This window comes from Ranitomeya variabilis, chromosome 4, assembly GCF_051348905.1.
Source record: "Ranitomeya variabilis isolate aRanVar5 chromosome 4, aRanVar5.hap1, whole genome shotgun sequence".
NCBI lineage: Eukaryota > Metazoa > Chordata > Amphibia > Anura > Dendrobatidae > Ranitomeya > Ranitomeya variabilis.
Genome location: NC_135235.1, coordinates 260,726,908 through 260,741,654, shown reverse-complemented (window position 1 = coordinate 260,741,654; position 14,747 = coordinate 260,726,908). Strand labels below are relative to the sequence as shown.

General features: G+C 46.2%; 2 protein-coding genes across 9 annotated transcripts in view; one reads left to right on the top strand and one right to left on the bottom strand.

Moving 5' to 3' along the window:
* Positions 1–14,747, bottom strand: part of MTOR (mechanistic target of rapamycin kinase) — a 108,183-nt gene that overhangs the window by 3,149 nt on the left and 90,287 nt on the right. For 6 of the 7 annotated variants that reach the window (XM_077249687.1, XM_077249693.1, XM_077249689.1 and 3 more), the window contains 13 exons: positions 13,959–14,141; positions 13,703–13,837; positions 13,446–13,620; positions 12,004–12,139; positions 11,761–11,908; positions 11,550–11,672; positions 11,185–11,267; positions 11,037–11,109; positions 9,029–9,103; positions 8,337–8,472; positions 3,910–3,975; positions 778–858; positions 252–332 (listed from right to left, as the gene is read on the bottom strand). In XM_077249687.1, the coding sequence (XP_077105802.1) occupies positions 252–332; positions 778–858; positions 3,910–3,975; positions 8,337–8,472; positions 9,029–9,103; positions 11,037–11,109; positions 11,185–11,267; positions 11,550–11,672; positions 11,761–11,908; positions 12,004–12,139; positions 13,446–13,620; positions 13,703–13,837; positions 13,959–14,141 (1,495 nt within the window). The remainder of the gene's footprint in view (positions 1–251; positions 333–777; positions 859–3,909; positions 3,976–8,336; positions 8,473–9,028; positions 9,104–11,036; positions 11,110–11,184; positions 11,268–11,549; positions 11,673–11,760; positions 11,909–12,003; positions 12,140–13,445; positions 13,621–13,702; positions 13,838–13,958; positions 14,142–14,747) is intronic. The other variant, XM_077249692.1, reaches the window with a different exon arrangement.
* ANGPTL7 (angiopoietin like 7) overlaps positions 1–14,747 on the top strand; it is a 74,356-nt gene that overhangs the window by 18,713 nt on the left and 40,896 nt on the right. The window contains exon 1 of one of the 2 annotated variants that reach the window (XM_077249701.1): positions 298–398. The exons of the other annotated variant lie outside the window; for it this stretch is intronic. The gene's annotated coding sequence lies outside the window, so the exon portion shown is untranslated. Of the gene's footprint in view, positions 1–297; positions 399–14,747 lie in introns of those variants that run through there. 2 annotated transcript variants of the gene reach the window in all.

The window sequence follows — 14,747 nt, the reverse complement described above, 5'->3', positions numbered from 1 at the left end:
GACCTCAGTAGGACACGACTGCCGGAAGCCATCGTGTCTGCAGGTGACATCAGTAGGACCCGACTGCCGGCAGCCATCGTGTCTGCAGGTGACATCAGAAAGACCAGACTGCCGGCAGCCATCATGTCTGCAGGTGACCTCAGTAGGACACGACTGCCGGCAGCCATCATGTCTGCAGGTGACCTCAGTAGGACACGACTGCCGGCAGCCATCATGTCTGCAGGTGACATCAGTAGGACCCGTGCGTTTACCTGTCAGCTTGTCTCGGACCCTGTTGATGATCTGGATGGCTTTCTTATTCAGGGCTTCGGGCTGCACAACGCCATCACCAACTGCGAGGAAGTGAGAACACGTTAACTGCGAAGCACAAAGCATCGGACGCCTCGTGGCCGCAGATTGTGAGTCAGAACATCGCTTCATTTATCCGCTCACTGACCGGTTCTGTGAGACTCACTGTAGTTATTAGTGACTGGGGGTATAGAGGACTCATCCGGGGACGTCTGCTCCTTTTTTGGGAGTATGAAAAACATTGGTGTGGATCCTGCAGGTATGAACAGGGGCTGTGCACACCACGGTGCAGGGATTATCTGCGTATGTGCACCACGGCGCGGGGTTCAGCGGCAGACGCGCACCACGGCGTAGGGTTCAGCGGCAGACGCGCACCAAGGCGCAGGGTTTGGCGGCAGACGCGCACCACGGCGCAGGGTTCAGCTGCGGATATGCACCGCGCCCTCCCTGAGCTGCTGCGCTCCACGTTCACCTCTCCCCGGCACTTACTGTATGTGTGTATGGACTCGGGCACGGTACTTCCAGGCTTCTTATGAGCGGTCTCCCCGAGATCCACAGTCTCCAGCATTTCTAAGGAAAGCACAAAGATGGTGGCATTAAGAAAAAGCCTTAACTTGTCAGAGCTGAGGTGTCGTTACTGTGCGCTACTACATGTGACAGAACACAAAAGGCAAATAATTCACTTTCTCAATTTTGTCATTAGAGTGTATCCAGCGAGACCGACGGAGGGGGGTGGACAATTGGGCAGCTTAGGGGGCCGCAGTGGTTATCGGGGGGGCATTGCTGCGGAGCCGCAGTGATACACAGGACTCAAGGAGCGGGCGCACATGTCGTACATGGTTGTGTCAAAAGTCTCCGACCCTGAACGTGGGACCCAGTAGATAATAAAGGGGTCCCAGCTTGGGGGTGGACAGGTGAGCGTGCACAGGTGTAAAATCGCCAATAAAGGGTTTGTACATGAATTCTGACACAGGATAGGCCATAGGTATCAGACCGTGGGCTTCAAAACCTGAAACCCCCCACTGATCATCTCCCGTGGTGGCCGCCATAAGTGTAAAGAGGGCCACCAAACATTGTGTAGTGGCCGGTCTCGGTACTGCAGCTCCGATCACAATCACAACAGGAGCTGCAGTACTGAAAATGGCCACTAGACGGAGTGTGGCGCTGTGGTGTGCGGCTCCGTGTACAGCAGAGGCCACGGGACTCGCCGATGTGCGACCATGCCGGATGTCCGAGCGTAGGCCAGATCATCCATATCGTGGTCCCGCATGACAGACATTTTATATAGTCCGCAAAGGAAAAGCATGGAGCTGCGGCTGCTTCACACCAGGCAGACGAAGGCGGCGTTATACTCTATGTCTGCCATTAACTGCAGTGACCGGAACTCTGATCACATTTAAATGGCGTCATTGCAGGGGCAAAAGAAATCGGGGGGGATGGAAGGGTCATTACTGCGGATGACGGCCACGTTAGTCCTCCTGTGAGGCCGAGAGAACCGCGACCTCACTATATCCTGCAATACGCTACAAAGGTCAAATCGCTTAAGAAAAGAAAATAGTGAAAAAAAAGAAAAATATACAAGTAAAAAAAAATGTAAAGAAATTTAAAAAATGTAAAACATATTTGAGGTCATCGTACCAAAAAAATAAAAAACCTGAGCTATCAAAACAGAGAACAATTTAAGCCATAAATTAAACGCAAAAAAACCCTGCAATGCCAGAATTAACATTTTCCTTTGGCTGCATTTCCCCCAAAAACATTCTCCGTGCACAAAACACAAAGTCCAGCAACAAACATAATAAAAGCGTTCCCATTCTCAGAAAACGAAGACTTTTTTTTTCCTTTCACAAAATTTCTTTTTTTTCTCTGCATAAAAATAACCCCAAACTGTAGATTTTTGGTGTCACCGAAGAATCACGACTGGGTGCTATGTTTTTTTGGGTTTTTTTTTTTCTTTTTTACCGCACTTGGGATTTTTCCCATTTTCGGGACATTATATGGTAAAATGAATAAACTTTCACATGTCGTCCTGCAGAATGTAACCGAGTCCTCGGCCCTTCCTGGTGCCACCCAAATCCACCATTACAGACAAAGTATCTACAGGGTGAAAAGGAACAAACTTTGCTAATAGTTCAAAAACTAAAAATCCCGTTTTTAGGTCTTCAGCTCCTATGTGGACTCTTGTGTCACCAAGGTAACGGTAAAACCATTTGCTGCAATGCTGTGAAGGACGGACACTAAGAATTCTGCAATCTATCGAGAGAACTGTAGTCAGACATCGGGGGACATTTTTGGGGCTCCTCAGCATGGAAACACAATCCTTGTTTTTCAGCTGCTGGATTGCCATCGTGCCACGTTTTGTGCATTGTGAAGCGTTGGCATGGCATGGCGGTTATTATTTTACAGGGATCGGCATGATTTACACATCATGGTACAATTACTGCTGTTTATGTTTTCCTGATTGCTGACGGCTACAACCGGCGAGCGCACGTTGTGCCAGGGGCCCGTAACGCAGAACACAGCTGACGAACACCATGGCCCCCGAGGCCATCATCCGGCATGAACCCGTGATGTGAGGACACCGCATTAATCAGGCTACGTGCCATAGATATACATGGCTGAGACTGATACTGACCGGCGAGGAGAAATTATCACCGCGTGTAGCCCTGTCATCCGCTACGGGGTGTGAATGCATTATAAGGAGCCGTCATGAGGATTTTATTACTGAACGCTGTATAGGTCGTACTACAACCTGACCTGTCATGTAGTAATCCGATGTGTCTGCTCCAGATAAGCAAGCGTTAAAGTCACATGCAAATTACCCTGGAAGTGCATTAGGGGCGTGTTCATACACTCAGTGCATCGGCACGCCCCCAGTGCACTGCTGGGACCGGTACAACCAGTAGTTTCAGAAGTAAAGTCGTCCTTCCCGACGGGCTCCATATAGAGGGGTTTTCTACATTCCTAAAACTCTTATTTTCCTGCAGCGTCCAGGACTACTTTACATCTGGGGGCGAGAGAGGAAAAGAAAAAAACAAAATACAGTGCCACCTTTAAAAATGAGGAGAAGAGCTCAGGTTTCAGGCTTGTAAGGGTTAACCAGGACCTCCTCATCGCAGCACGCGAGATGATTCCTATATTCACTCTTCATCAGCCAAATAAAGAGTCTCTCCCCCTCCTGTGTTACACAGGAGACCCACCGATATGGACGCGGTGTAATACTTCATCTATCCTGCGGGGGCACTGCCGGGAAATCACTTTCCCACAGTTGATCCAGCAGGGAGACACTCTGTGATCTTATTAAAGTTGGCTCTTTCTTGTCTTCAGTCTGACATTTGGGTTTGATGTAATTCCCCCCGTCTCCGATCGCGTTTCCTCTTCTTATGGCGGGATGTGAACGCTGCGCTGCGCTCCGCTCTGCTGCCGGCTCCGAGCTCCGCTGCTCCTTCTCCCCTCTCGCAGCATGCAGTCTCACACACACAGAGGAAAGCTGCAGCCGCATCTCCCCCCTCGCTTTCCACTTACCCCTGACCATATATCCTAAGGTTTCCTGCGTTCACACGTGTTACTGATTTACGAAGAGCTCGGGTCTGCCTTAATTGTTAGTCTTGTCACACTCACCCACAGACTGTCCGGCCGAGTACGAGTCTGTCCGTGTACGAGAGCGTTTGGTGCCTTTTATATTGGCTGTGAAAAAATTATTATATAGAAATGGTGAGAGGCTGGGAGAGCCGTGGAGCCTGATATCATGCAGCATGGATACATCTAAAGAAAGCATCGAGAAGAGCAATTATTTAGGGTTCGGGGCGATCAGCAGTGATCAATGTGAAGGAGGCCGAGGTGAAACGCGACAGTGCGAGGCTGCACCCCCCGATCACAAGAAAGACTGAGGCTTCTGTGTCTACTAATCACGGTTTCCAAGATCTCTGCTTGCTGTCACTCAGTAGGAACCTTCATTGTTTTATATATTGTTATTTATAGACAGGCAGGTATGAGACGTACAGAGACGCGACAGAAATATGAGCGGGCAATGGGTTCCCCCACGTGACGGCCACAGCGCCGCCCCCCCAATGACGGTCACAATGGCCCCCGTACAAGTGTGATGACCCCTGATGGACGCAGCGGTAGGAGATGCTTCACTGGCTTTTTGTTACTTATCAGTAAAAGACTTTTCTTACACAGTTTATCGGGGGGCACACAGGAGCGGGGTCCTGCGGATGGCGCTCGTAACAATAGGTAACAATAAGCCAATCTTCTCCTCTGTGGGCACAGGGGACACATGGGACGATCCAAAGCAGATCATGGAGGTGGAGGGACCACAAAGGAGAAGTCATCTGCAAGACTGTGTGTCCAAATGCAGCGTCAGACGGTGTGCACCCGGGGGGGAGAGTGAAGAGACCACCGAGGTCCGATGTCCCCAAATAGTACGGACGGGATAGATCGATACACGGAAATGAGACAAAGACTGATTGATGATAGATGACAGATAACAGATAGATGGATAAGGCTACTTTCACACTAGCGTCGGTAAGGGGCCGTTGCGCTGCGACGTACCGACGCATACTGTGCAAGCGCCGCACAACGGGGGCAGCGGATGCTGTTTTTCCACGCATCCGCTGCCCATTGTGAGGTGCGGGGAAGTGGGGGCGGAGTTCCGGCCGCGCATGCGCGGTCGGAAATGGCGGACCATCGACACAAAAAAACGTTACATGTAACGTTTTTTTGCGGCCGGCGGTCCGCCACAACACGACGCAACCGTCGCACGACGGTTGCGACGTGTGTCAATACGTCGCTAATGTTAGTCTATGGGGAAAAAACGCATCCTGCAGACAACTTTGCAGGATGCGTTTTTTCCCCCCAAACGACGCATTGCGACGTATGCAAAAAAACGCTAGTGTGAAAGTAGCCTTAGAGATAAAGATAGTTAACATATATAGATAATAGATATACAATAGATAACAGATAGATAATAGACAGATAAAAGAGAATGATTGATGATAGATAATGATTGATGATAATGATTGATAGATAGATAATAGGTAGATAATAGACAGATGATAATAGATGATAGATAATAAATAACACATAAATAATAGACAGATAGATAATGATTGATGATAGATAATGATTGATATTAGACAGATAATAGATGATTGATAATACATGATAGATAGATAACAGATAGATAATAGATGATAGATAACAGATAATAGACAGATAATGATTGATGATAGATAATGATTGATAATAGACGATAGATAGATAATAGGTAGATAATAGACAGATGATAATAGATGATAGATAATAGATAACAGATAAATAATAGACAGATAGATAATAGATAATGATTGATGATAGATAATGATTGATATTAGACAAATAGATGATTGATAATACATGATAGATAGATAACAGATAGATAATAGATGATAGATAACAGATAGATAATAGACGGATAGATAATGATTGATAATAGACGATAAATAGCTAGATAATTGATAGATAATAGACAGATAATAGATGATAGATAACACAGGTCAACAAAAAAATTTTTTTTTTCTGGTGTCCAAAATATTTTAATGAATTTGGGGTATTTTTGGGGTGCTGATTCTGAATATGCTATCAGTTTTGCCAGATTGGCTCAAGTTTTTGACATTTTTGGTATCTTATTTATAGCACTTGTTGGTAAATGCGACGCATCATCTCATTAATTTCTTTGGATTAGTACTTGAACTGAGCAGTTCTCAATATAGTTTTGTGTTAATTAGTGTTCTAAAAGTTTGTTCATAGCTTGATTTTTGCACTAACTTTATGTTGTTGTCTGTTTTCCAGTGAAAAGCATGAACTCATCAAGAAGAAGTTGTCTTAACGATCCAGACTCATTCTGTTACATTTGTGGTGAATACACACTGCCAAAACATAGAAGAAACATAACAGACTTCGTAAAAAAAGTGTATTTTGCCTATTTTGGGGTTATGCTTGGGGACCAAGACAAGTTTTGGGCACCACACATAGTGTGCAAAGCATGTATCGAATTATTACAAAAATGGAGCAAAGGACAAAGAAAAAGCTTCAAATTTGGTGTTCCAATGGTGTGGAGAGAGCCAAAAAATCATCATGATGACTGTTATTTATGGTAAACACAGGTACAGGCACATCTTCACAATGAGGGACAGGCCTTCTTGCAGATTCCATGTTACTCCCATTTTCGTTTCTTATGCTTATTGAATCCTTGCACTTGCACTGCACAGAAATAACAGTCATCATGATGATTTTTTGGCTCTCTCCACACCATTGGAACACCAAATTTGAAGCTTTTTCTTTGTCCTTTGCTCCATTTTCGTAATAATTCGATACATGCTTTGCACACTATGTGTGGTGCCCAAAACTTGTCTTGGTCCCCAAGCATAACCCCAAAATAGGCAAAATACACTTTTTTTACGAAGTCTGTTATGTTTCTTCTATGTTTTGGCAGTGTGTATTCACCACAAATGTAACAGAATGAGTCTGGATCGTTAAGACAACTTCTTCTTGATGAGTTCATGCTTTTCACTGGAAAACAGACAACAACATAAAGTTAGTGCAAAAATCAAGCTATGAACAAACTTTTAGAACACTAATTAACACAAAACTATATTGAGAACTGCTCAGTTCAAGTACTAATCCAAAGAAATTAATGAGATGATGCGTCGCATTTACCAACAAGTGCTATAAATAAGATACCAAAAATCTCAAAAACTTGAGCCAATCTGGCAAAACTGATGACATATTCAGAATCAGCACCCCAAAAATACCCTAAATTCGATGAAATATCGTTGGCACCAAAAATGCTGTTGACCAGTGTAATAGACAACAGATAGATAATAGACAGATAGATAATAGATAATGATTGATGATAGATAATGATTGATATTAGACAGATAATAGATGATTGATAATAGATGATAGATAGATAACAGATAGATAATAGATGATAGATAACAGATAGATAATAGACAGATAGATAATGATTGATAATAGACGATAGATAGATAATAGACAGATAATAGATAAATGATAGATAATAGAGATGATAATAGATGATAGATAATAGAAAGATAAGAGATAGATAATAGACAGATAGATAATAGATAATGATTGATGATAATGATTGATATTAGACAGATAATAGATAATGATTGATGATAGATAGATAACAGATAGATAATAGATGATAGATAACAGATAGATAATAGACAGATGATAATAGATAGCAAGACCAACACATACAGGCAGATGACAGGACGGGTGTTATTCACTGGAAGGAAACAATAAAGGTTCCTGTGAACCATGAGGATTCGTTAGAGAGCGTAAATGGGAAACCGTCTGAGGCAGTGTTCACACCTTGCAAAAATCACAGGAAAATTGCAGCAATTCTCTATTATTTTCGTTGCGGTGGAAGAGTCCGTGCGGGTTTTCCTGCACTTTTGCATTGTGTGACTGCAATTTGCTGAACCCAGATACATCATCACTCCCGACCTGTGTGACCAAGTAAATGAGTACACCCCCTCTGCATTGTGCCATTCCTCCTGAAAATGTATGAATAAACTGACCGCCCGTCCTGGTGACAGCCCGATGATCGGACAGCGTCACACATCGCAGGGACGGCGCGCACACTGGGAATACCCAATTACAAACTATCCATAGAATTCCAGGAGGCGTCACAGAGAGCAGTGTAACACAGGAAGACCCCGGAATCAGCATCTTACAGAATATGATGGACACGGCTTCTTCTGTATACCTCTATGTGCAGCCTGTACTGCATACGGCGGCCCAGGAGACTGACCCAGCAATGTCTACTACGTGGACACTCGGGGTGGTACATGCAATAACCAGGGCCGTGATCAGGGCGGTCCGGGTTTACACTCTTATTATACAGCGATCACTCAATATCCCGGCCGCACAACTAGGAGTTAGTGACCGTACAGACTGGGAGTCCTGGATGTAAGCTGGCGGCGGGATGTGTATGGAGGTGAGGAGCGGCATCTGGTGACTCGGCTGCTACTTACTGTCCATAAGTCTCCAATTGAGAAGAGGGTCATATACAAAAGCCTCCAGCACGGCCATGACGCTGTCCTTGTGCTCACGTAACACCTCCATGACTGTGTGGCAGGTAATCCGGTAATTACCATCAAGGCCGGTGACCTGCGGACAGAAAACGGGGAAGGAAGATGCTGAGAGATACAAGGAAAGACACACATCTGATAGACAGATAGTAGATAGATACATATGTGATAGATGATAATATATAGAAAATATTGATAATAGATATATGAAAAAATAGATAGATAATAGATATAGATAATATATAGATGATAAATAGTTATGATAGATAATAGAACATAGATAAAGAGATAGATAATAGATAGATGATAGATCTAGATAATATATAGAAAATATAGATAATAGCTAGATAATAAATAGATAATAGATGATCGATAGATGATTAATAGATGCTAGATAAATAAATAGATATAGATAAATAGATAGATAATAGATATAGATAATAAATAGATGATAGATAATAGATCTAGATAATATATAAAAAATATAGATAATAGCTAGATAATAGATGATCGATAGATGATTAATAGATGCTAGATAGATGCTAGATAGATAATAGATAAATAAATAATAGATAGATAGTAGATAGATAATAGGATAGATGGATCTGCGGATTCTCCGTGTCCTCTGTACTCGCCTCCATAGCGTTGGTCAGCATTCTTGTTAACCTGAATGGGATCTTCTCTGGAAACTTCTCCCGGGTCATGGCCACCTTAAAAAAAAAAAAAAAAAAAAAAAAAAAAAAAACGCTAAATATGAGTAAATCCTTCTTCCTTTTGCCATCTGCGGAGGGACGAGTGATGCAGCAGAGCCGCTGCTGCGTCCTCGCAGGATGTGGAGCTCCTGGCATTTGCAGCCAGCGTCACGGCTGACCGACCCTCTGCGATGAGATGTTTATCCGCCATCTGCTCCCCGTTAGGTCTCGCTCCCCGGCTCGTCTATGTGATGTTATTATCGGCCATTTAACATACTAATCCGATTTAAGGCCGAGACACGCAATCAGGTGTCCGCACTTGTGGTGCCCGACCTCCATATTCCTCACAGATCGCTGACATCCGAAAAGGGTCAGGAAACGTCACCACTTTAGATATGTGAATGCAGTCATCAACCAGTAGAAGAACTACAACCCCCAATGTGCACTGCAGAGAGACGGCCATACACTGCCTGCATTCGGACTGGTGATGACCAAAATGGTGGTCCTGCTGCTGGGACCCCCAATGATCATCTATCATAATCAGGAGGCAGTGACTTTATTTATCCTGCAGTGACAATGAATGGAAGCTTAAAAGGGACTATCCAATATTAAACAGAAAGAAACAGCGCCACCCCTGACTACAGGTTGAGTGCGATATTGCAGCTCTGCGCCATCCATTTTCACGGAGCTGAAATACCAGACCTACATTAGAGAACGTGTGTACAGGAGTCTCCCGACTCTCCCCACACAGAGAGGGTCACGTTCAGTCCACTTGGTCTCCCTAGAATTATCTGGAGCGGCCAGAGGTGTCCATCACCGGCGTACTCCGCTCTCTCCATAGAGAATCGTGAATGTTTGACCGGACCGAGCACTCGTGCATGGGGCGAGTCAGGATGTATATGACCGTCGCAGAAAGCCCAGAAAGGGCCATTATAATGTATGAAAGCCCAGAAGGGGCCACTATAATGTATGAAAGCCCAGAAGGGGCCACTATAATGTATGAAAGCCCAGAAGGGGCCACTATAATGTATGAAAGCCCAGAAGGGGCCACTATAATGTATGAAAGCCCAGAAGGGGCCACTATAATGTATGAAAGCCCAGAAGGGGCCACTATAATGTATGAAAGCCCGAAAGGGGCCACTACAATGTATGAAAGTCATAAGGAGTAACTATAATGTATGAAAGCCCAGAAAGGGCCACTATAATGTATGAAAGCCCAGAAGGGGCAACTATAATGTATGAAAGTCCAGAAGGGGCAACTATAATGTAAGAAAGCCCAGAAGGGGCAACTATAATGTATGAAAGCCCAGAAGGGGCAACTATAATGTAAGAAAGCCCAGAAGGGGCCACTATAATGAATGAAAGCCCAGAAGGGGCCACTATAATGTATGAAAGCCCAGAAGGGGCAACTATAATGTAAGAAAGCCCAGAAGGGGCAACTATAATGAATGAAAGCCCAGAAGGGGCCACTATAATGTATGAAAGCCCAGAAGGGGCCACTATAATGTATGAAAGCCCAGAAGGGGCAACTATAATGTAAGAAAGCCCAGAAGGGGCCACTATAATGAATGAAAGCCCAGAAGGGGCCACTATAATGTATGAAAGCCTAGAAGGGGCCACTATAATGTATGAAAGCCCAGAAGGGGCCACTATAATGAATGAAAGCCCAGAAGGGGCCACTATAATGTATGAAAGCCCAGAAGGGGCAACTATAATGTAAGAAAGCCCAGAAGGGGCAACTATAATGAATGAAAGCCCAGAAGGGGCCACTATAATGTATGAAAGCCCAGAAGGGGCCACTATAATGTATGAAAGCCCAGAAGGGGCAACTATAATGTAAGAAAGCCCAGAAGGGGCCACTATAATGAATGAAAGCCCAGAAGGGGCCACTATAATGTATGAAAGCCTAGAAGGGGCAACTATAATGTAAGGACAATAGAACAAGAATTACCTCAAAGCAGTCTCCGAAGTCGATGTGAAGGATTTTCCCGCTGAGTCGATCCAGCATCAAGTTAGAGGGATGTCTGCGTGGAACTGACAGGAATCAGGAACGGTCCCCTCCTCTGATATCCCGGACACTATATATATACACCACGTACCTGTCACCCAGACCGAGGATGTACCCGACCATGGACATCACTGCCAGAGACCGAGTGTAGTTCGTTCTTCTGTCAAACCAGACCTGGAAGAAAAAGTCACAGAAGCATTTACATGGCGCTGCCTACAGAAAGCGTCTGATGATGGCAGCAAATATGGCGGTGGGGACACCGTGCTGATCATTGGGGAATCTGCAAAGATGGAGAAAGGTCGAGAGTGCCCTCCACCGCTCTGGTCACAGAGTACATATCTAACAGCAGTGTGCGTGCGAGACCTCCGCTCCAGAGCCCGGACCCCAGAGATGACAGCCATCTCCCATTCTTTTACAGGGAGGAGGGAGATATAAAAATAACCAAGGGTCTCCTACCTCTGAACTCGGACTCTTCAGCCACAGCAGCCTGGCCAGATCGTCCCCGGCGGTGTTATTCACAGCATGCTCGAACACCTCCACCTTCTGCATGAGGGTGAGGTGGTCGTAATCCGGAGCCATCTACAACCCAAGAAAGGAAGGGGTTAAAAGCTCTGCCGTTCTCACACGACTTTTGGGGTCCTTAGTGAGGTCCTTAGCTGCCGCTTACCCGCAGCATGATGCGATGCTCGATGTTCAGGAGGATCTTCTTCTTCTCGCGGTAGTCTCGTATTAGAGCGTGTAGTGTGTCGCAGTGAGGGACCCATCCGATCAGCCCGGAGTTTGTGGACAGAGGGATGACCGCGTATCTCTGAATACTGCCGAGAACAGAGGAAGAAAAGTCTGATTCCCATTTCATCACCGTACAGCGCATGGTGCGGGCGGACATCGCGGGATGATATCGCAACCATACCTCAGGTTTTTGCGCAGAGACGCTGGGTCGTTGGCAAGAAGTGTGTTGACCAGGCCGAAGAGCTGCATCACCCGCTCGTCCTGACGCAGATCCTCGTGTCCTTTCAGCAGAAACATGAACTCGTGCCCATTGCTTCCTGTGAGGGCAAACACGATCTCATCATCACTAACGGCAAGAAGGAACCCCATCATCTTGTTTTCATTTTGACAAGTATGTGAACCCCACCTTAAAATATTCATAAACATCGTACTAATAAAAATCTTATTCTCAATTTCTCCCCGGAGCTGCATTCAGAATTCTTCAGTTTACAGTCAGTGACTGCACCTGCCATAAACAAGATGGCGGTCGGCACTCCCCCATTCACATGGGCTCTTATGTGCAAAGTGTTGTGAGTAACAATATCTGTCCGGGGCTTTATGACAAAAAAGAAAAGAAAAAGATCGGGTGACGAAAATCCACCTCCCAATCCTTCTCTCCTCGACATCATCTGCTGGGGAAGGATCTGTGGCCCCCCCATACACACCAGATGGTCGGGGGGTCCCGCTAAAATCATCAGGTTAGGTCGATATTTAACTAAGAATCCATCAGTGAACTCCGTGATGGAGAAGACCACCCTGGCCAAACATTCATTCCCCATAGACAGAAGTCAGCACCAGAGATATGTGCAGCGGCTGACCCCCACGGAGGACGCATTGGACGCTTAGCCAAGCCGAGCGTGCATGTGTAAAGAGGGGCCGGAGAGGACAGCGGTCACCGGAATAACTGCTCTCCATTGTACGGCCGCCTCAAGTCGCTGAAACCAAGAGACAAGTCTGCGCTGAGTGGTCTGACAGCCCCCGATAAAAGCTGCTCGTCAGGACCCCAGATCTGTTCACCAGATTATAAAAGCATGCTTTCTGCCAGACACAGCGCCACACTTAACCGTAGAAAAGGAACTGAGCGGCACTCGATGTGTTAATCTTCACAGGCAGTAACAATGTGGGAGACGTCTTGGCATAAACTTCAAGCCACCAGTCTATGAATGTGCAGACGCTGAGTGGTGCTTAGCATATAAAGTAAACAAACTTTCCGACTTGCTCAAATGACAAAAGATGCAGCACTCACCAGATTCTTGCTGAAGATAGTGTCCTTTATTCACTTAAAGCGATGTGAGACATGTTATACGGACCCCAGATCTGTTCACCAGATTATAAAAGCATGCTTTCTGCCAGACACAGCGCCACACTTGTCTACAGGTTGTGCAGAGTATTGCAACTCAGCCGCGTTCTCCCTAATATTGCTGCCTTTCAACACCAAACCAATAACAGGCGAGGTGACGCTTCTGTAAGAATGCCGCCATGTGTTTCTATACTCATTAAACTAGTAGTGAGCAGAATTGTGAATGCAGCTCTGGATGAGTGGAGCATCTGCGGAGCAGTCAGTGAGCCGGTACGGTGACGCACCCATCAGTGTCAGCTTCCGCGGCCTCTGCTTGGAGGTGATGACCTGAAGAGATGGAGCGATGGACTGGATGCGTATTATCGGCTGGTTGGGGTCGTACGTTCCTGGCACCGCCAATTCCAGGTCTCGGCACATCAGCAGTTTGGGAGACACGTACTGGAGCTCCAGGGAGGTGAGCTGAAACACAGGAGACGATAGAGTCCCAAACACTACGGCGAGGAGGCGATGGCTGAGGAGCAGGCGACGGGCGGCCACCTACCTGGGGCAGCTGCTTGGAGATGCGTCTGAAGACGTGGTAGTACAGGTCCCAGGCCTGGGTCAGGTCCTTCACGTTTCCAGACTTCATGTACTTCCGGCACCAGTCCTGGGCCTCCATCAGATCTCTGCCGTAAGCCTGAGGGGCCACGATGTCAGACAAGTTAGGGCCCGAATCCTCACAACTAAGATTTTCCACTTCTCAATCTCCCTCCTATGACTAATCGGAGATGAGACAGCGCCGAGGACGACCATCGCACCTGATTAAAAGACGTCTCCTTCAGCGTCTGAGGTCCCCGCTCCATCATGGCATGGAGGGGATCCAGCACGGCGAACATGCCCTTCACGTTCCTCTCTCCAAAGTACAGACGAGACGCTTCCTCCAGACCCTCGTGCCACATCTCGTGCCAGAGTATGGCCACTCTGATCAGCTCCTCGCTCACCTGGGGCCAGGAAAGACAGCACAAAGAGGGTGAGGGGTGAAGGCACAGCGCCGGGTCCGAAACCACAGCATGGACACTGGACAGAGCCGCCATAAAGCTCCTCATGGTGATCACTGGGTGCCCGCCAGAATGGAGAGTGTCAGATCGCCGCTGTCCATGACTAATGTCACTCCGGGGGCCGTCACTCCTGTACTGGGGGCTACTCAGAGGCACTAAACGTTCAAAGCATAAAATATAAAGAGATACAAATGCCAACTCACACCGTGCCCCCCGCCGTACAGGCCAGAGTACAAAGGAGGAACAATTGTAACGTCTATTCACAAATGAAACCTCATGTGCCCAAAGACCAGCAAGACACACACTCACCGGGGGGGCGCTACCTCTCCGGACCACCCAATGTATGCCCTGCTATGGATGGAGAGATGAACAAGCCGCTGCCATGTGTCTATCCCATCAGACTCCAACCCCCGTATCCCTCCCTCCAGTGGCCATGACACAGTACACAGCAGGGGACATTAATAAGATTATATCAGCACAGGAACATTTATTTAAACACATCCAATTGTGGAAATTATTATTATTCCAAGATCTATTGATTAAAATCAA